The following is a 23,036-nucleotide window of genomic DNA, read 5'->3' as shown; positions in this document are numbered from 1 at the left end:
AAAGTCTCATCAACAAACACCTCTGCCTTCCTTAGCTCCTCCAGTTCAGCCACCCTGGCCTCCAAAGCATGCACTCGGTCTCTGAGGGCTAGGAGCTCCTTGCATCGAGCGCACACATACGCCACCCGCCCACAGGGTAGGTAGTCATACATATTGCACTCGACACAATAAACAGGATAGCCCCCACTCTGCTGCTGGGCTTCTGTCTCCATTTCCTACTCTAATTATATATGAGGGTTTAATTAAATGTTGCAGATAGAGGATGTTATAAAGGATTTAAGTTTAAGGGCAATAGAAGTCACTGGCTCCCTCCAAGCTCCCCCTCTAAACTCCCCTCTCAAAACTCCCTCCTGTTAGCACTCACCCTGTTCGCAAGCACCCAGTCACAAAGCTCCCTGGTTGCTTACTAGCGGGCTTTAAGTGCTCGGCCTCCCTGAGAGCTCCTCCCTCTGCCTACAGCTCAGCCAATCAGCACACGGTGTTTCAATTCAAACCTAATCAAGACTCACAGCTTCCAACTGCCTGCCTGAGCACACGGCCTTTCAAACAAACACTCAGCTCAGCACTCCAAACTCCAAACAAACAAGCAAACACAAGCCCAGAACCCCCAAACACAAGCAGCCACTTACCCCAAGGTGCTTTAGTTTGCTCCTTCCTTCTCCTCCTCCAGGAGAGCCTCTCAAAACTCCCTCCTGTTCGCAAGCACCCGGTCGCAATACTTATCACTCCTATTTTAATTCCAAAAATTGATGTTAATAGGCAAGTTAAACTATTTGGCATTGCAAAACTAATATTAAAACCTTCAAGTTTTTCTCATTTTTCTCAGTACAGTATCCTGATAATCACAAGAGGAGAAGCAACTCATCATTTTTTTGCAAATTGGAAGAGAAATTTAATTTTTTGATGTTTTGAAACTTCTGTAGGAAAGGGGGATGGGCAATAGCTAAGACCTATAGATCACCATATGGGACACTATATCTCATTTTTCACCTTGTGTTAATACTAATCTACCAGCTGTACAAACCCCTGCATGGGCTGATCTCATCTCAGTGAAAGACTTTTTCTGTTTGATGTTTATTTTTGAATATGCTCCTTTTAGATTTCCACTGAAATTGTTCATCTGATCTCAACATGAGACCCTTAAGCTAATGGTGTTCTTTATTGTTATTTTAATTTTTTCCGTACACTGCTAGAAAAGCACTACTCTTGAACATTAAAAAATCAAAAAAATACATTAATACGTTTCTAATTAAACACATAGTTGTGCTTACATATTAAATACATCTTCTGAAAGTGTATGATCTACTATGCTGCAATGTTTATGTAGGAAGAAATGTGTTAAGTTCATAGTTCCATCCTTAACTTTGATTTTTCGTGCTTTTTGGTTTTGAGCTAGACCCTGATCATTACCTTAACGTGTTTTTTCTTTCACTTTTATGATGTTAGTAAAGCAATTAAGTAAGACATCTGATCCAAACTCTTGTATAATAAGTGGTTGGGTTTCACATTCACTTACAGTTTTGACTATAAATGGCATTTTATTACACTGTCCATCAGCTTTTTATTGGACTTACATCATTACAGAATATGTAAGACATCATAAAAAGTTACAAAAGTATGCTTTTTGGCTTTGGTTTGAAAGGTCAGCTGTAAACAGGAAATGGAGCCGAGGCATTGTAGAATTGGCGTAATGCACATTTAACACAGTAACGTAGCTTGATAAAACGCAACACTTGACAAACTGTTTTCTAGAGCTTGGTAAATGTGATGCAGATTTGCTGTGCATTGTAAAACTATAGTAACTCCAATAAGAAGAAAGCTGATTCCTTCTAGTGTTTTACAGGCTAGTCACTTTAGCTTTACAAACCAGGGTACCCATTCTGCCCATCTTGTGCTCGAAGTTGGCACTTAATTAAATTTATATTTTAATAATTTTATATGGTATGAGTCACACGTTTCCTTTCAACCACATGCCCAATTCCCATGATGTGAATTAAATTATTGTCTATGAAAAAAAAATTACCATAAGGACATCAGATTTATAATGGAAAACAATCAGAATTAAATTTCATTGGAAGAGCTACATGAGAATGCTAGAGCTACCACATTCCTATGTTTTTAATATCCATAATCTCTTCAGAACTTGGAAAAAATGGTAAACCAAAAATTCAATAGACATGGAGATATGCACGCTCACATCTCCTAGAACTGGAAGGGCTCTCAGGAGATCATTGAGTCCAGTCCCCTGCCCTGTTGGCAGGACCAAGCACCATCCTCCTTTCCCCACCCCTTATTTTGGCTCAGATCCCTAACTGGCCCCCTCGAAGATTGAACTCACAACCTCAGGTTTAGCAGGCTAGTACTCATGGGACTTCCTTCTTATTTGGAGTTGTATTTGCCTTTAGCAGTTAAAGTGCAATTGCTTGTGCTACTCCACCTTCCAAGGATCCCAGTGCTGATGTCTAGGTTGTGGAAGCATTAGAAGACGCAAACTTCTGTCACATTTTCATGAAAAAAGGAAAGCGTTTGGCAGGCATTAAAAGGAGCACCTCGTAGAATGTGCACAGTGTAACTGTTCCTATGGGCACTGGTATACATGGCCCTTTTAGGAATGAGAGAGAGGGAAATGTTATCGGAGATGAACTTGAAGATGAAAACTAATATTTAAGAACAAAGTACAGCTAATTATTTACAATTCTGTTCCTCCAGGGATACTTGGTGGGAAGTTCCTGGAAAGAAGTCGTATTAGGAAGCCTGGGCAAGAGCTCTTTAAAAGTGAGATATCTGAATGCTTCAAAGCTCAGGATTTGTTTGTTGGGGCCAAAGTTTGTTTCCATGGTCACAACTTTCTTTTGGTGGATGCTGACGAGTATGCCTTCAACTATATGGAGAAGCATGCAGATGAGGTGAACTGGACTTTTGCTATTTTATTCTTCCTTTCAGGACTATGCATTGAGTATTTTAGCTATATAATATTTTTCTCAAAACCAAGTTTACCATGTTTCTTCACACTAAAATGCATACTGAACTATCGTTATTTATCTCAACAATTTAGTCATTTCATCATCTATTTTTCTCTCTCTGGCTTATCTGATCATCTGCTTTGTCACAAATAGCACACGTTTGCTTCACAGCTGGGGATTCAAGCTCTCAGTTACATTGAGATTGTAGTCTGCTGACACTGGCATTGTTTTCAGAAAGGAAAGCAATATTTAGCAGAGGGAGGGGAAAAATTGATGATATATACTTTACTGTGCCAATTAATATATACATGGTCCTGGTAACAGAGTCAGTGTTAACCAAAGCCTCCAGGGTATCTCATAGTTGTTCTGGCTGCATTTTCCCACAGCAGTTGTCACATGAGCCTCTAGCAGAAACTAACTTGGAGGAAAAGATTAAAAACAAATAGCTAAAAAGCATAGTGGAGTGTTATAAGGGTGGGTTTTTGGACTACTAGACTGGCTATGTTGTGCAGAAGCATGAAATTATGGAGATTTTTGATGAAATAACTCTAAGGCTATATCTACACTAGCATGCTATGTTGAAGTAGTGTATTTCGAAGTAGCAACATCAAAATATGCTGTTTTGATGCATAGCGTCTCCACATCCTCTGGGCCCAGCAATGTCAACATTGAACGTTGAAGTAGCACCACACTATGTCGAAAGGGGCCACCCCGGACGCAGAAAGGGAGCATCCACATGTACAAGCATCCCCCTTTGAAATAAGGGGCCAAGAAAGCCTGCGGACAGGGCCACAGGGCAGACTAGCCCTTCTAGGGGAACAGCAGGCTGCTCCCTTAAAGGACCCCTCCCAGACACACTTGGCCTGCACTGCACGAGCCCTGTGTTGGTGACACAAGCCTCGCAGACCTCGAGCCTGCAGACATGGACATCCAGCAGCAGATGGAAGCCCTCCAAGCCGCCTCCTGCGGGGCAGGTGCCCAGCTAGATGCTGCACGGGTGGCCACCCAGCAGCCCCTGGGAGGGGAGCCCACCCTGGGGGCACAAGTGGATGCCCCGGACCATCAGACCCTCCTGCTCCCCCCACTGCAAGGTGCCCCGCCGGCTCTGGAGCGACCCCTCCAGCACCGAGTGGTGGGAGCACCTTGTCATGGGGGAATGGGATGACTACCAGTGGCTGTGGAACTTCTGCATGAGCTGGCAGACCTTCATGGAGCTCTGCCAGTGGCTCACCCCTGCACTGAAACACCAGGACACATGAATGTGGTGCGCCCTCCCCGTCGAGAAAAGGGTTGCAATAGCTGTCTGGAAGCTGGCCACTCCAGACAGCTACAGCTCTGTGGGCCATCAGTTTGGCATTGGCAAGGCCACAGTTGGGGCTGTTGTGATGGAGGTAAGGAGGCCTGGCCTGCACCCACTGGGGGGGTGGGGGGTTAGGAAGGGGAGCCTGGGGAGGAGGGCCCAGGTGAGGGGCCTGAGGGAGAGCCTGGGGGGGAGTGGGGCCCGGGTTGGTGGTCTGGGGGGGAGGGGGGCCTTGGTGGGGGGCCGGGGGACACTCTGCATACCCTCACGGGTGTCCATGTCCCCTCCCCACAGGTGGTGCATGTGCTCAATGCCCTGCTGCTGCAGAGGGTCATCCGAGTCGGGGACCTGGATGCATCCGTTGCGGGATTCTCTGCCATGGGGTTCCCTAACTGCTTTGGGGTCCTTGATGGGACCCACATCCCCATCTGTGCCCCGGACCACAGTAGCGTGCACTATATCAACAGGAAGGGCTATCGCTCGGTGGTCCTGCAGGCCATGGTGGACAGCTGTGGCTGCTTCTAGGATGCATATGTGGGCTGGCCCGGCTGTATCCATGATGCTCGTGTGTTCCGCAATTTGGGACTATGCCGCTGGCTGGAGGCAGGGACCTACATCCCCCAGAGAGCTCTCTGGGGGACACAACTGTACCCCTCTGCTTCATGGTGGATGCAGCCTACCGCCTCCAGCCCTGGCTTATGCGCCCCATACAGGCCACCTCAGTGCCAGCCAGGAGTGCTACAACACCCGACTGAACCATGCCCGCCAAGTGGTCGAGGGGGTCTTCGGGCACCTGAAGGGCTGGTGGTGCTGCCTCCTGGCCCACCTGGATGTGGGCTTCTCAAACATCCCCCAGGTTGTGGGTGCTTGCAGCATGCTCCACAACCTGGTGGAAAGCAAGGGGGAGGCCTTCGTGCAGGGCTGGGCACTGGAGGCCGGAACAGGCTACCCCCAGCCGGCTGCTGACCCTAGCCGCCAGGCCCATTGGGACAGGGTCCAGGTCCGGGAGGCCCTGCAGGAGTATTTTGACCAGGGGGCCTAGTGAGCGCCACCCAGGCCACCCCGGCGAGTCCCCTGCACACCACCCCTACCACTTGCACACTGCCCCTACTGAAAGCACATGGAACACAGGGGTTTTTGGATAATAAAACTGCTTCCTTGTTAAATAACCAAAAACCTCACCTCTGTGCATAAAACTATAACAAACAGCATCATAAATAACTATGTACATGGAAGGGAGACAACTATATACAGAGGGGGACAACTATATACACGGAGGGACAACTATATACACAGGGGGACGTGGCCAGGCCAGCCATCGACCTATCACTCTGGGGCGGGGCTGGACGGGCATGATCCCCACCGTGTCCAGGTGGCTGGTCCCCCCCTCAGCCAGGGTCCCTGGCGAGGCCCCCGCTGTTTCGAAGTAGTGGGATGCGGAACATCTACACTCGTCCTACATTGGTGTTAGACGTCGATGTAGGGTGCTATTCCCATCTACTGATCGGAATAGCGATTTCGATGTCTCGCCGTCTAACTTCGGTTTCAACTTTGAAGTAGCCTGTGCCATGTGTAGATGTGGTGCTCACTATTTTGAAGTTGGTCTTGCCACTTCGACGTAGCGTGCTAGTGTAGACATAGCCTAACTATATGTGTACCTAGTCAGGAAGTCTTTTCTCTGGAGTTTTGAAAACATTCTGAAATTAAGTTAAAATGCATTTGAAGAATAGGTGAAATCAGCAACTCCTGATTACTTACTTCTTTTCTTCCATCCTCACCTTGAGCACCTTGCTTAGGGCCAGGTTGTATCCTGAGGCACAGTTCTCGGTAAAGTGTAAGTTGCAATGCTTGTGATGGTGCTACAGCAGGCAATGCATTTCAGGTTCATTCGGTCTGAGTCATAGGTACTCCAAACCTTCCCTTTCACACAGCAGGCTGGTGGGAAGGGCAAAGAATAGACAGACTCAGTCCTTAGCAAGAAATGGGATTGCACTCCAGCCTTGTGTCCTGCCATCACGTGTATTTATGAAGTCTTTGCCTGTTCCCTATCTGCCTGCTCACTGGACCGGAGAAACAGCCATTCAAGGATGCTGCTGTGGCAAAGATCCGGATCCAAGAGGTGTGTAGGCCTAACACTGTTTCACTTGAGAAAGTGGAAATCCTTATTCCACTACCCACTCATTGTAGAGTAAACACAGTCCAGCCATTATTGTCTTTGGGCCCCATGCACTACTCATCTGTGTGAGACAAACGGGTTTTCAGCCTCTGTTTCTTTGTAAAATAAACATGCACCTTTGAAATTGCTGGACCAGAGAGGGCCTGGATCAGAGAGCTCCAGATGCTGTCTGGCTGGGGAACTGGGAGTGGACCCCTGCGGGTGAGCTGGTGGCAGGGAGTCCTACTAGCGACAGGGGGCCTGCCAGCAGCCCCACTGTGGGGAGCCCAGCTAGGGGTGGGGAGCCCTGCAGTAGCAGGGAGTTTGGCCAGGGCAGGGGAGCAGAGAATCCCATTGCCATCAAAGGGAGTCTGACTAGTGGGCAGGGAGTGGAACCCTCCTTCCCACAGCAGGCCTGTGGTGTGGAGGCCCCCTCCCACCGCCACAGGACACCCCCCTCCACAAGCAGCCTTGGGGCAGAGAGCAGGGCAGTGTCCAGCAGGGGGGCCCAGCCAGCCGGCTGGCAGTTCGCAAGGTGAGCCCAGAGAACTGACTTCCTCTGATCCCGCAAAATCCCTTGTTCAGGATGACTCTGGTTTGGAGGGTGCCAGACCAGGGAGGTACAACCTGTACTAACATTGTCTACCTTACTTGGTGTGTAGTAAGGATAATTGGTTTGTAGAATGCTTGTTGACATGAAGTGTTCAGACTATTATGTATTAATAAAAATAAAGTTATGTACACCTCTTATTCCTTGCAGTTTTTGTGTACTCCAAGTGTCATAACCAAATTATGTTCCAAAATATACAGTACACCATTAAACTACAAATGTTTGTTGGAGCTGCTGTTTTCCTGTGATTAATCACTAAGCAAATAAATGAGACTCTGGTTTTTCAGGCTAAGTGAATGCTCACATCAGCATTACAATCTTCAGACTGTGAACAAGAAACATTGGGGAAAACAGTGCTTTGAAAATGAATTTTGAAAACTATTATTAAGGCAGATAAGATTTTAAAACAGATGGTGAGAATAAGCTGTATTGTTATATCAATGCCTCGGTGATTTGTGCATGGGATTTGAATACTGATTATTAGGATTAGGTGTACTTGTTCATTACAGTGGTCCAGTGAGAGCACTTCATAAATCATCTTCAGGTGGAGTGCTGTTCTTCACTTATTTGAGCAAATGTAAGGAATTCTGATAAAAGTTGGAGATAAGTAGATGCAAAATAATGTACATTCTAGAGGGAAGAGAATTATAAGATTGTTCTTAATCCTTTTATTTGTAAACTCAATATTTCTTTAGTCTTTAGTTCTCAGTTTCCTTCCTTTGCTTTTATCACCTTCCTCAGCCAAATCTGCTGTTAGACTTCATTAATAAAGTTCCAGCTGACCATTTTTCCATCACAAAATGCCATTGTGCCAGAACAGAAACAGTTTTGTTTAGATTGTGTAAAAAGTCATTTTGATAGTTCCATTTTTATACTTTTGGAACAGAGTGTTTTGATTTTCATTTTGAAATATATTTGATTTTTATATTATAAAAATAAAAATATAAAAAGTCATAATCAAAGGAACATTTTGATTGATCCAAAATGAATTATTTTCAAAAGTGTTGTGTGAAATTTTGAAAATGTTCGGCTTGTTCTGATTCAGAATGAAAACAAATTTGGATAAGATAGAAATTTCCCACAAATTAGAAATTTTACATATTTTACTGAAGTTGGAGAGATGAGATCAGAGCACATTAAGGAACTGTTAATGCATGTTGACAGGGTACACACTGACACATACTTTCTATTAGTGTGTGGCAGACTAGATTCACACACCAGCTTGCCGCAGAACAAGTACTCATGTAGAGTAGTCCTAAGTGACAAAGTGCGCTGGTCCTGTCCAGCAAGTAGATTAAGGGTGATTTTTAATAACACTTAGGCCCCTTTGTGCTGATCAGGCAATGATATAAGTGTATTAAGGTACACCCACTTTCAGTGCCATTAGCACAACAAGGCCTAACTCTCGGTTGTGCTGAGTTAACTGAGTGCACAGCTTTTATGTTTAGAGCCTCAATCGCCAGCCTGATCTAATTTCAATATATGCTACTCAAAACAACTTTGTTTATTGAATGGGAGAAACTAATTTTCAGTTTGTTTCATTGTATTTTATGTTCTGCAGCAGAGTATGTCTGACTGTCTAGAACAGCATCTTTTAAATGATTAATCATTTATTCAAAAAAATAAAAGCCAAAGTTTTATTCTTGTTGATTACAAACTTTTAAGAGTAGCAAATAAATTTTGTGCAGGGGTTCAACATAGCAAAGCTGAATACTGGATTTGAAGTTTAACTCCTCAAGTCTAAATAGAACAGCCTAACAGGGAAAAATACGACTTGTTGAAATAAATGTTCATCTTACTTTCTGGGAAAAATTGGTTTCTGATAATACAGTCTGTGCTGAGCTCAGAGTGAATGCCAAGTTTATATGGCTGAGCATAAACATGGCGACTTCCGTAAACTGTTCACTGAAAGAAAGGATGAAAAGATTTATTTTAAAGTGATTGTATGTATTAAGTGAGGATTAAGTGGGGTGCAGTAGTGGACTGTGAGGGGGAAGGATAATTTTTAAACTTGTGCTTTAAATTCTATCTTTACCTGCTTTTACATTGCATCAAAGCAAAACTAGGCATCATTTTCATTTTTTGTCCCTCTGCTTAAGTTCCCAATGGCCAATATCAACCTCATCCTGAACAAATTAAAGGCTATAGGAGAACCTAGTTCCAGAGAGATCAAGCAGATTTTTGCAGCTACTGACCCGGAACGCACCAAGGTGATTGAATATAACCCTTTCAGGTAAGAAGGAGAAAGCCTTAGTTTTAGTGTTTGCTGCAGATGATTTCCAAGAAACGTATAGAACATTGCTATTTCTTGAAGCTCTTTGCATGGCAGTGTATTCAGTGTTAGTGACCAATGGCCTGTATTTGATTTCACCTAGTTTTAGGACATTGTGCAAAATGCAGTACAAAGAAAGGCTTTCAGATGAAATCTAAAGAAAGGGAAGTGGTCTTGGCTTAGGATGAGAGAGTTTTTTTGAGTTGCTTGGACAGCAGGAATGAATGTGGCTGTTCTCTATGGAGCTAGCAGTATGGCTACAGGAGAATGAGATCACAACTGCCTAGGCGGGGGAATAGGTGAATACAAGGGCAGGCAGATAGCGTCAGCCAAGTCAGATGGGAGTTCTGAAAAGCAAGAAGGCTATTTGGAGTTGAATAGGAAACAGTAACAGAGAACTGAGTTAATTCTCTGAGCAGGATCCAGACCCCCTAGAAGTATAGGAAACAAAGTAGGAAGACTTTAAAAGAGGAAAATGTAATAGTTCACTCAGACAGTGATTAAAGTATGAAAAAGTATTTGAGCAGAGGCAACATTAATGGAAGCCTGGATTCTGGCAATGATCCATAGGTGGTAATGAGCAAATTTATAGGAAAACTGTATATGGAAGGGGAAATTAAATTCAAGGTCAAGTCTAGCTTCAAGACTTCTGGCTTTGGAGGTCAAGGAGGGGTCTGAGGTAAGGAGGATGGTTTTACTTCAGACTTCAGTTTTCAAACTTTGAGTAGTGTTATATGATGATTTATTTGGGAGCTTCAGAGATAAGATGTGTGAGTAAATGGGAAATAAAGAAATATAATGTGGGTTGTCATCTGTGTAGAAAAGTTAACTCAAAATCTGCTGAAGAAATAAATTAGAAAATATATAGGTGTGAAGCAAAAGGCCAAGGGCATGTCTTTGTAACCCTTCATAGTGGAGATATCAAAGAAAGAAAGAAAACCCATCTCTAGTAATGAAAATTAAGTATCTAGAGAGGTAAGATTCATACCTGGAGGATCCAGTACCACCTTATTTTTGCTTAGGGTTCTTAAGGATCAGGGTTTGAAGTTTTATTGAGATCAAATATTTGTCAGTCTGTGATCAAAGTCAAGATATTAGACAATTAAATGTTTTGAAATAAGTAGTCTTACTACTACAGTAAGAAAGGGCATAAAACCAAGTTGCCAGTGTATGTTGAAAAACCTTACTATCGGAGGAAGCAGTTTATTGCACATGCCCGCTAATCTGCTTACAAAGACCAAATAACATGATCGTTAAAAATTTGCTGTGGTCCAAATTATAAATTGATCATCTGAAATATTTTTTGTTCCCTGATATGCATTTAGAATATGTCCAAGTCTTTAGCACTTGTGCTACCAAATTGGAGGGACCGACTTTTTAGAAGACTTGACTGCGTTTCTGTAGGGTGGGGAAAGATTTTTAGTTTGAGATGTAGCCTTTGTGACATATAAGTTACCCTGTATTTTTTGAAGCCCAGATTCTGGGCAGCTGTGAACAGCCGGAGTGCTTATGTGTGTGCATGTGTCAGAGGGAGCTGGAATGATATGCATTCTCTCCCCTAGCCTGAGGAGCCACTCTGTGGCCCACTCTTTAAGTAATGAAGGTTCAGTAGCCAACTCCACCACTGTGGGAAGAGAGAAGGATTCACAAAGCAGTGGATCTTCTAGTCTTACCTCTCACATGGACCACCACAGTCCTACTTCCTTACACCTCCTGTGTGCTAAGGCACAGAGGGCTCCTGTGAGGATGAGCTCTACCTAAGAAAATATATCCATCACCTGCAACTGCTGGCTTTCTGTACCCTCTTGTGTGGTGGATTCCCACTAGTTCTGACACGGGAGTATCCAGAGCTGCAGGGGCAACTAAAGCACATTTGACTTTTATGCTTTCCTGTTCCTAGGGTATTAAAGCCAGAGAACACAGCAATTTATTTGAAATATCATGACCATGTCATCTTGTTCCAGTTTGCAATATATGCATTACTACAGAACTTCCCAGAAATATTTCTGCCATTCAGGGAAAAAAAAAGTATTTTTGTGCCAAAGCAAACAGAAACTCTCTCTCTTATAAAAAATAAAAAAAAATTGAGGGAACATGTGGTTTTTATTTTCTTATTTTATCTCATACGTTATTATTGCTTTACATTTTTTGTGGCCTTTCACAGGTATAGACCTTTATGAAATGCATATTTTAGTACATGCAGACATCTGCATGACAGCCTGAAGCTGTAAGGGACACTTAAGTTTATGCCACATTACTACAGTCTCTCTGGCTTATCTCACGATGAGACAAGAGTTTCAATATGCTTTGAAGTTTGCAGTTAAAATATACTCTTGTCGGCCCAGTTAATGAGTCAAAATAGCTTTCTTCATAATGCACAAATCCTGTCTTGTGTGATTTTCCTCCAGTTATGCTGAGAAGATACACTCTTAAATATGATGCAGTGAAGCAAATTGTAATGATAGCTTTTAGTTATTCTGTTCAGTGTTTACAAACCAAAATCAGACCACATAGAAAACAGGGAATAAATAAATGGAACACACAGAGCATATCTGCTGAGATGTTGTTCATGCTGTTGCAGGGCCGTCCCTATGTGTACACAGAATATGCACCTGCAAAGGCACCAGTAAATTTGGCACGTGATTGGGACAGCAGGGAAGAGCGGGTTGATGCCTGTGCTGCCCGGGTGCTGCCCCAAATTACGGTGACATGAGCATGCACGCAAATACTGATGGGGTGGGGGGCGGAAGTTACCTGCTACTACCACTGCTTATCTCTCCTGGCTGGAGGCTGCTTAAACCAGGATCCCTGCTCCCTGAAGCCTGGAGCAGCTATGCTGAGTAGCAGCCTCCTCAGTAGCCAGGCGTTCAATTCCCTCCCTGCTAGATTCTCCCAGGTAAGGTTCCATAGGGAGGGGCTGTGGAGAGCATGGAGGGATTCCAGGCTGGGGTGGGTCCAAGTCACATGGATGGCACGGGGGTGAGTTTGCTTTGGCCCCCGTAAATTCTAAGCATGGCCCTGTGCTATTGAGAAGCTTTGTTAAAGAGGGAAAAGATCAATCTGAAAACTTAAACACCTGTGTCTTAGTCCTATCCTGCCCTCTGGCTTTCAGAATTACACAGAGATCCAGTCACTGGGAGTGAAAAAAAAAAAAGCGGGATCACATGAACTTTATGAAGATGCTGCTCTTTCATCCATCTGGTGAAACAGTTTCCTTGAGTGGTTAATTATTATTTCTTCTCTGACCCTCCTAATTTCAGATAGCAATCTGTTTCACTTTTGTAGACTAAAAAAAAAAATAAAACAAAAGAAAATTAAGTTACAGGGAAAATTCATGAGACAAAGTGGATGCAGTAATATCCTTTATTGGACCAATTTCTGTTTGTTGGGAGAGACAAATTTTTGAGCCTCCCTGTGGCTTGGAAACTTGTCCCTCTCACCAATAGAAGTTGATCCAGTAAAAGATGCTACTTCACTTATCTTGTTTCTCTAATTTCCTGGGATTCACAGGGCTACAACTGTACTGCACAGAGAAGATTTGTGTTGCTTGCCCTTGTTTCTTGGCAGAAGTCAGTACAGTTCTGAGCTGGAATTTTGGCTCTTCAACAGTGTTCAGATCATAGCAACCCCAGAAAGTCCCTTAAATTCCCAAAGAAAAAATAATTTAAGCTACGTCTACATGTATATGCTACATCGAAATAGCTTATTTTGATGTAGCAAAATCGAAATAAGCTATTTCGATGAATAGCATCTACACATCCTCCAGGGCTGGTGCCGTCGACGTTCAGTGTCGACGTTGGGCAGCATCACATCGAAGTAGGCGCTGCAGGGGAGCATCTACATGCCAAAACGGCCCACATCGAAATAAGGGTGCCAGGAACAGCTGCAGACAGGGTCACAGGGTGGACTAGCATTTCCCGGGCAACAGCTAGCTGCTCTCTTAAAGGGCCCCTCCCAGACACACTTGCACTAAACAGCACAAGATCCACAGAGCCGACAACTGGTTGCAGACCCTGTGCATGCAGCATGGATCCCCAGCTGCAGCAGCAGCAGCCAGAAGCCCTGGGCTAAGGGCTGCTGTACACGCTGACCATAGAGCCCCGCAGGGGCTGGAGAGAGAGCGTCTCTCAACCCCTCAGCTGATGGCCGCCATGGCGGACCCCGCTATTTTGATGTTGCGGGATGTGGATCGTCTACACGTGCCCTACTTTGACGTTCAACGTCGAAGTAGGGCGCTATTCCCATCTCCTGTTGGGGATAGCGACTTCGACGTCTCACTGCCTTACGTCGATTTCAACTTCGAAATAGCGCTCGCCACGTGTAGACGTGGCGGGCGCTATTTCGAAGTTGGCGCGGCTACTTCGAAGTAGCCGGCACGTGTAGACGCGGCTTAAATCTGAGGAGATCTTTAGTGCTCTGATTGTCATTGTCTGAGTTGAGAAAACACAAGGGCTATGGTTACACTGACTGAACTGCTGGCAGCAGTATGCAAATAGGCAATCTCAAAAATGCAAATAGATGCTTATTTGCATATTTGCTTACCATAGGTGTGTCTACACGTGCACGCTACTTCGAAGTAGTGGCACCAACTTCGAAATAGTGCCCGTCGCGGCTACACGCGTCGGGCGCTATTTCGAAGTTAACTTCGAATTTAGGCGGCGAGACGTCGAAGTCGCTAACCTCATGAGGGGATCGGAATAGCGCCCTACTTCGACGTTCAACGTCGAAGTAGGGACTGTGTAGACGATCCGCGTCCCGCAATGTCGAAAGTGCTGGGTCCTCCATGGCGGCCATCAGCTGGGGGGTTGAGAGATGCTCTCTCTCCAGCCCCTGCGGGGCTCTATGGTCACCGTGGGCAGCAGCCCTTAGCCCAGGGCTTCTGGCTGCTTCTGCGGCAGCTGGGGATCTATGCTGCAGGCACAGGGTCTGCAACCAGTTGTCAGCTCTGTGTATCTTGTGTTGTTTAGTGCAACTGTGTCTGGGAGGGGCCCTTTAAGGGAGCGGCTTGCTGTTGAGTCCGCCCTGTGACCCTGTCTGCAGCTGTTCCTGGCACCCTTATTTCGATGTGTGCTGCTTTGGCGTGTAGACGTACCCTCGCAGCGCCTATTTCGATGTGGTGCCGCGCAACGTCGAAGTTGAACATCGACGTTGCCAGCCCTGGAGGACGTGTAGACGTTATTCATCAAAATAGCCTATTTCGATGTTGCTACATCGAAATAAGCTATTTCGATGTTGGCTTCACGTGTAGACGTAGCCCATCAGAGGCTGCTGCTGCCAAAAAAAAAAATAACAGTGTAAATGTGGTTCTGCCGGCCACTCCCCCACTTTGTCGGCAGCCTCTTATGCCAATTTTTTCCAGGAATAAGAGGCTGCCGACAAAAGGCGGGTATGACTGGCAGAACCCCATTTACACTGCTTTCTTTCTGCTGGCAGCAGCCTCCGATGGCGAGTGAATATGCAAATGAGCATCTATTTGCATTTTCAAGACCTTGCATTTTCAAGACCATCCATTTGCATACTGCTGCCAGCACTTCAGGTCAGTGTAACTGTAGCCATGGAAAGACTGCTTACACCCTGATCCTGCATGGATGTAAAGTTACACATGTGAATAGGCTCCGGGAAGTCAAGGTGACTAGTGAGATTTATAAGTTTATGCACATGCATAAGTCATTGAAGGATCAAGGTCTTCGTTGTAAGTTCTTTGAGATGTAGATAGTTTCTACAATGTCTGTATGGTGCCCAGCACAAAAAGGTCTTCAGTTTTGAGTGGGAGCCTCTGAGTATTACTGTAAAACTCATAACAAAGTAGGGACCAAGCTTTGGTATAGCGTTGTATTTCTCGATGGTCCTTCTCTTGAAATGCAAATGCTGAATTTGCCTGTGTCTGGCAGTAAGATTTATTTGGGCCATGTGCACTTTGTTTTCTACTGATATACATTTCCTGACACTGTCAATAAAGAGTCTGTGTTACTTAGTGCAAGTCCAGCTCACTGTGAATCAGCTGACTCAAATGTGAGAGTACGTTGTGTTCTGTATTCTTTAGTGAACAGCTCTGAAAATTTAGACTTTATAGGCTCTGGGCTGACACTTTTGTTTGTGCGGGACTGCCAAAAAGCAGATCATTTAAAAGAAACAGATAAAAATCATTTAAGTTGTGATAAAAGTTGTTTATGTGGGGGGAAAAGCCAGTATATATTTGTGCTATGAATTGTTGACTGTTAAGGGGTACGTTATCAGAGAACTGTGCAAGGTTTAGCCATGCACCAGCCATCAATTTTTGAGACTTTTGTGACTTAAAATCCAATGTGTAACTGATAATGTACCCTAAATTTGTTTTCAGAGGGCAATGTACCCAGTCAAGGAAATTCCAACTTTATCACCAATGCCTCAAGGAAGCTATGCGGTAGAACTTAACATTGCATCAAAAGATTATGGCACGGTTCATTAGCTATTAAAAAAGGTTTAAAAAGTGAAAAAAAGGTTCATTAGCAGTTTAAAAATGTCATAGACAACCCAACTTTCACTATCTGATATGAACCTATTTAAACCATTTGATTCTTGCCATTTAAAAAAACTTAAGTGGGATTAAGTATGATTTCAACTCAGGTACTTGTAAGTTTAGTGCCATGATCTAGTTAGACTGCATGAGATATGAGAAATTTTATAAAAATCCATATTCTAGTTGTGGCCCTCAGTTGTTTCTGTCCTGGGGATTGGGAAGTTCTTTGCATACCTCACTGATGCCACAGCGTTGCTTTTCTATTCTGGTAGCACACAGAACGTGCTCAGAGCCTTCTCCAAGGAATAAACAGTTTTAAAAGAAGGAAATAAATGAATTTGTTACAGCAGGGATTCTAAATTAAACTCAGTCATGTTACAAGTCCTGTTTCCTCTGTGCTGGGGATTCCTGTTTGCTAGTAGTGACCTCCAAGCACTGTCACCCTCCTAGCGTGTTTGCAGAGGCAAAGATTCACTCATACATCACTCCAACACTGTTGTCAGTAACACTCAGTTTCATTGATAAGTCACCTTGATCAGCAACAGTCCCAGTAGCACATCAGGCTGTCTGGTCTGGGTCAGGGCACCTCCATTGGCCTCTGGCTGATTCTTAAATGCATTATAATCTAGGCATATGGGGCAACACATGCAGGATACCTCCTGTGCTTGTTCTCCAGCCAGAGCTGAGTTTTCACCAGCTGTGTCCCTACAAGAGCCACCCAGTTCTCTCGATGCTGTCTGCTCTGCCTCCTCCTTCCCAAGAAATTTTGCATCTAGAAGTCAGAGTGAAATTTCCTTAACATCTCTCTGCTCAGCTCCTTATTTCTTCATCCCTCTGCAAAGGTTTGAGGGTGGGGCCAGTTTTCACAGTGCAGGGCAGTGGGACTTCACACTGGGACTCTATTTGCATGCCTGATTCTACCACTCTATTCGTTGGTCACTGTCCTCTCTTGTTCCTCTCTTTTGTGTGTTCTTCTGTTTTGTGTTACGTAAGTGCGGTTTCAATACTAGCTCATAATATCTGATCAAATATGGTGGAAGGTATTTTATAATTAATTAGAAGAAATAAGATTTGATACAGTAGGTAGACAAAACAGCACAATAAATGTTGAAAGATTACAAAGATTTGTACAGTACCTGTATTTTGCTAGGTGTTTTACAAGACTGGTAGGAAGCAATGATCTTTTCCCTAAAGAGTTAAAATTTAGTTTCTAAAACACCTTCTGGGGTCGTGCTGAATTCATGTTAAGCTTATGGACTTAATATCAGCATCATAAGTTCAATATAGCACATCACCTAATTTCACTGAACTCTTAATTACATTAATACTCTACTTTAAACTGTTTTGCCTATATTATTTATTTGTCTCTTGCTAACAGAAATTTGATAGCAAATATCACTGGTGGAAAATTGTCAGAACATGAAATTATGACTATTGGACGTTATTACAGTGAGCGAGATGGGTTTGAAATGGACATCAACTTCCTTCTTGCAGTGGCTCAAGAACAGCTAAAGAAAAATAGCTTTGAGAATTTTGGACAACTGTCTGCTACCTTTGTGTACGGTGACCGTGAAAAGTAAGGTTTCTATATTTTATTCAAGCTAATAATTGACTACTTTTATATTTAGTTGGTTCACAGTTTGATATAACTCTACTTGGAGACCTGGGATCTATCTCCCTCTTGTCTTCCATATCATATGAATACAGTCAAACAATTTGTTTTCTGGTAGGAGCCACTTGAGGATAGATGAGAACTAGACTGTTTCTTTGTCCTCTTTCTGATTTGCTGATGGAATCTACATCATTTCAAGTGTATTGAGTAGCCTGTGAAATAGTTAGGTCCCAGAGTCTGTCAGTATAGAAAAAAATTTTTTTTTAATCTTGGAAGAAAAGTAGACTTTTGCCACAAAATAAAAAAAATCTAGTAGTTTTAGGTGATAATAGCTTACATGAATTTTTTGTCCTTCTGGTTTTGTGGGATCACAGATTTAGAATTAAAAATCTGTAAATTGGTACCTGCAGCCTAAGTATACATGTGTTTTAAATACTTTAGGGGAAGCGGTCTATGTGTGTAAATTGTTGGTGTTTTTCCTATGATGCAAAAGTGAAATGTTATGAAATACGATTTTCATTTTTACCTTTAGATTTTCAACAATTTTTGTATCATTTCCTTATACATGCATTTAAAATATATGTTTTACTTCCATTTTGTTAAATCTGTAAAGATACGAGACAGGAAGTACATTTTTTCCCACTTCATTTTGTATTTGTGCAGATGTGGATTATTGCCCCATGAAAAATGCAGGACTATTTGCAAGTCCTTCCGGTTGCCATTGGCTGATGATCTTCTGCGAGCTTTACTGACCATGTAAGTCATAGCCAGCCAAAATGCTGTTTGTGAGTAAAAGTCACTTGCTCTATAATGTAAGGTATTTTTAATGGCAGGTGACTCTTGAAAAGAAATAGAAAGATTTGCTAAGAATTTCAGCAGTTCATGCAGTTGTGTATGTGCTATTGTGCAGATTCTTCTCATGCACTTTTTTGAGTCTTTGTACTGCTAAACATTTGGAATTAAGAACAAAAAGAATTGCAGCATTATGGTCATTTTTGATTGGCAGAAAAATTTTCCTAGTTTGTGCATGTACACTATAATTGAATAATCTTGCAGGAATTAACAACTAATGTTTATTGTCTGGGATAAAAGGGTGGAGGATTCATGTTTTTACATTCACTTTCTCCATGTATTGGTTTGGTGAAAAAACACAGTATCTCAGGAAGGTACCTTGTATATGATCTGAGAAAGATGCCATTATGAATAATGTGGAAAAGTTAATGAATCAAGTAGATGGTATCTCTAGGTACAAGAGTCCTTTGTTGTTACCTCTGTTTTACTCTTCTTGTTGTCTTTACCTGAAATACCTGTTTTACGGTTGTCTAGGAAAGGAGAGAGAAATTATTGGCAGATTCAGAATTTATATAACAGTCTCAGTACTTTTTCTTGGAGTGTGTAATCTGGCCACACGTGTAGGCTTTGTGGTATAATCCTTGACCAGTGACGCTGGTGAGAACAAGAATAGGAAAGTACAAATGGTCAGTGCCCTTGTGTCAGGATTCTAGGGGACTGAGCCGACCATAAAAAGATATACCAGTTGGTGATCTGAACATTTATCACACGTTGGTAGGCCTCCGGAGAATCATAGAAATACTGGGCTGGAAGGGTCCTTGAGAAGTCATCATGTCCAGTGCCCTGCCTTAAAGCAGTGCTAAGCCAACCAGCCACCAGCCTAGTTTATGAGTTTTGCAATATGGTCTTTGGTCTCTTCTTTTCCCCTACTAGAAATCATGAAGAAGATTAATTTGAGGCTATGGAGACCTCTTAACTTTATGCCAAAGGCAGCAGGAGGTCTTATTTCTTGTCAGAAATAGATGTTTTCATGCATGCAAGCTTCTAGCTTTTAGCAGAGGTTCAATATATGCTTCAGAGATACGTTGTTGAATGTCAGGATTCTCTTCAAACAGGAAGGTGAGGGAAAGTTGCCACCTTTATCCTTAATCCTTTATCCTTAATGCCCAAATCTATCCCTCCAGTCCTTCACTAAACTCACAGGACATTGCGTGGGGGAGACATCTTTTAACGTCAATTATTACCTGAAAGTTTGCCTTAAAAACCTATGGCACCATTGATTCTAAGCCCAGTTTGTCTATAGACCAAAAGCATTTTGAAGTGTTTCCTGTGGTAGCCAGATGGATGACTTCTGCAATTTGCTGGCCATTCATCACTTCTGACTGTTGAGTCACAAGCATTAGTCAAAAGAGGTATAAAATTAATTTTTAAAGAGCTCTCAGAAAGTTAAAAAAAGCAGTCAAGTAGCACTTTAAAGACTAACAAAATAATTTATTTAGTGAGCTTTTGTGGGACAGACCCACTTCTTCAGACCATAGCCATACCAGAACAGACTAGTCTTATCACTTATTGCTCCTTATCACTGATGTCTCTTCACCAGTTTTTATGGATGAAGAAGAATTTGATTTTTGCTTCTATGACTATTGCTAATGACAAATTCTGAATTGATTAAATGCATTCAGGTGGAAGATGGTGCAAATCCCATGACACCACCAGCTTTAACTCTAATGCATTAGCTGGACTCTCTTCAGTGACAAAAGCGCCCTGAATCATGTGAATGAATATTAGTTGAATAGTTGAAGTAGCATTCTGTATGCAACTTCCAGTCTGTTCTGGTCTGGCTATGGTCTGAAGAAGTGGGTCTGTCCCATGAAAGCTCACCAAATAAGTTATTTGGTTAGTCTTTAAAGTGCTACTTGACTGCTTTTTTGTTTTGATAGTATATAGACTAGCACGGCTTTCTGTCTGTTACTCTCAGAAAGTTGTTCAGCACAAAAAGTGCACCAGGACAACCGGGATTTAGAACTAGAATTCCCATAGCCTGAAAGGTGTGATTGAATAGATGCAATCTGAGGAAGGATGAAATGGACTTTTCTTTTATTTACTCATGCTGAAGAACAACAGGCAGATATGATACATTGTAGGCTTCACTGTGTGTGTATATGTGTGTGTGTGCATGTGTGCATACATCTATCTATCTATATATTTGGTTTGGTTATTAGGGAGACCTTTTGAAAGTTGATATTCTCTGGCTGAAAGGACACAGCTTCAAAAATCCATTGAGCTCCTTTCATTTAAAATTATTGTTAAAATTATATAAGAACATAGAAGACAAGGAGTATGCTTAAAATCTGGAAGATTTTCATTCTAAATATTGCTTTATATGATATGGGACTGTGAGTAGTTTCTGTGATAAGATAAAGATTCATTGCATTAAAAGATCTCAGTATATGCAGTAAGTCTTTACATTTTAGATAAGAGGAGAGTATTTAAATGCTTAAACAAAGGCTTGTGCAGTAAGGATGTATATTTAATGGGGACTTTTGTTTATCTGGGGTTCATGGTTGAGAAGATGTTTCCTGTGGTGGATTTAATTGGAATTAATTTCCAGTTTATTGGGAGACGTCAAACTGTACCTTGGAATAGGAGTGGTTGAAGGAGATTCAGTATATTTTTTCCCCATCCACCATTTCTCAGGAAGGTTAAAAAGCCATGGAACGTCTACTACAGCAGCATTACTGGTGATAAGCCAGTTTCACTTTTCGAAAGTCCACAATTCAATCTAAGACACTGTTGCTTTTCACTGATGTCTCTTCACCAGTTTTTATGGATGAAGAAGAATTTGATTTTTGCTTCTATGATTATTGCTAATGAAAAATTCTGAATTGATTAAATGCATTCAGGTGGAAAATGGTGCAAATTCCATGGCACCACCAGCTTTAACTCTAATGCATTAGCTCTTCAGTGACAAAAGTGTCCTGAATCATGTGAATGAATATTAGTTGAATAGTTGAAGGAACATTCTATATGTAACTTCTTCAACTTGCAGGTTTTTTCCCAAGGTTACACAATAAATAATATATTGAGAATTTTTAATTTTCTATTTAAAAAAAGACATACCTATAGATAGCTGTTATTAAACAGTTGTAAATAATGCCACAAGTATCCATGACAAATTACCACACAGAGTAAGGATTTAGGCCACATTAAAGTAAATAGGAGTTTTATTACTAGCTTAAATAAATCCAAGACTTCACCCAGGGTTCTGTTCCAAGGAACATCTCAATCTGAGGGTAGGTCTACACTAGGCACCACAGTCAATTTCAGATACGCAATGCTAGCCATGCCATTTGCGTAGCTAGAATCGATGTATCAGAATCTACTGTAATGCCTAGTATAGTCCAAGCCTCCTCAGTCTCAGGTCAATGTCCCTTACTCCATGTGATAGCATGGAGCATAGGGGTTGATGTCCGAGTCCAGAGGGCTTAATTTTGTCACATCTTAACGAGACATGCAAAACTGAACTCTGGAAGATGAACCACAGCTCGTCGGGCTTGCAGCAAGTATAGATGTGCCCTAAGCAAGTGGAGGGAGAACCCTGGCCAGTAATATGAAGAAAGAACTAAGGCAATTCTTAGCATCCAGCGAGTAAACATAATTAAAAAAAAATTAGAGAGCAAGTGCAACTTTTTGTCATGATATTTTAAGATGTGCAGAGGCTTCCCATTTCTGTCTACCCATAAAATGCAGCATTTATTTAAGTTTATGTATTTTTTAAGTTTATGCAAACATGCAAGGAACAATTAGCTTGTATAATACACAGGCACAATTAAAATGCTTGAAAAATAAAAACGTACATGGTATTTTCTTTTGATCCCATTATTCAAGCTGTGTCTTCACAGCCCTTCTCTTTCAGAAGGGTCATGCAAATGCACAAGATCAGAAATGCAAATGAGGCACAGATTTAAATATCTCATGCCTCATTTGCATATTCCCACATGATCTGACTTCCAGAGAAGTCATTTCTGGAAGTCAGAGAAGCTGTGTGGAGAGGATTCCTTTGAAAGGAAACCACTCTTTTGAAAGCACCCTTCATCCTATTTTTTTTTTCAGGAATAAGGGTGCTTTTGAAAGAGGGGGGTTTCCTTTCAGAGGAACCCATCCACATAGCTGCTTTGGCTTCCAAAAATGGCTCTTCCAGAAGCCAGATCATGTGGGAATATGCAAATGAGACATGAGAGATTTAAATCTGTGCCTTATTTGCATTTCTGATCTCCTTCCTTTGCACGCCCCCTTCTGAAAGGAAGGGGCCGTGTGATGCGGCTTCAGTGTGCACATAGCCACACGCTAACGGACAATTAAAACGACATAATCCCCACCTGAAAGGGCTTACAAACTAAATAGAGACATGGCAGATGAAGAAAGGAAAAATGGAGGAAAGGAAGCAACTAACGAGAATGTATGAAAAAGGTTTCAAATATAAAACCATGATTTAATTCATCTGTACTGCACACATCTCCTGGCTTTTAACAATATTCTAAATGTTATGCTAAATAATTGCAATGGACACATCTTTGTGATTTCTTTCTCAGCCCTGCGACTGTGAGGTGATAGTGGTGGGCTTTTAGGGCAGTGAGAGACTCGGCAGCTGCGACTTGGCAAAGCCCGCGGGGCAGCTGCCAGTTGGGGAGGGCTGTGGCTGGAGTGCCTCTGGAACCTGATGTTCCAAGTGGTTGCTCCTTATGCCAGAGAAGCTGACACTCACTGAATCGCTGTTCAATTAGACTAACTCAGATGTATCATAGAAATGCAGAGCCCAAATGAGGAATTATC

The 23,036-nt window shown here is 42.5% G+C and overlaps 1 protein-coding gene across 1 annotated transcript in view; it reads left to right on the top strand.

Moving 5' to 3' along the window:
• The window catches only part of EFHC2 (EF-hand domain containing 2), a 101,227-nt gene that overhangs the window by 71,059 nt on the left and 7,132 nt on the right, over positions 1 to 23,036 (top strand). Inside the window, exons 10-13 of the mRNA XM_074983402.1 lie at positions 2,710 to 2,906; positions 9,128 to 9,261; positions 17,178 to 17,375; positions 18,075 to 18,167. Of these exons, the coding sequence (XP_074839503.1) occupies positions 2,710 to 2,906; positions 9,128 to 9,261; positions 17,178 to 17,375; positions 18,075 to 18,167 (622 nt within the window). The remainder of the gene's footprint in view (positions 1 to 2,709; positions 2,907 to 9,127; positions 9,262 to 17,177; positions 17,376 to 18,074; positions 18,168 to 23,036) is intronic.

Source organism: Carettochelys insculpta, chromosome 1 (genome assembly GCF_033958435.1).
Source record: "Carettochelys insculpta isolate YL-2023 chromosome 1, ASM3395843v1, whole genome shotgun sequence".
Lineage (NCBI taxonomy): Eukaryota > Metazoa > Chordata > Testudines > Carettochelyidae > Carettochelys > Carettochelys insculpta.
The sequence above is the reverse complement of the archived record's forward strand: the minus strand, read 5'-3'. Positions and strand labels throughout refer to the sequence as shown.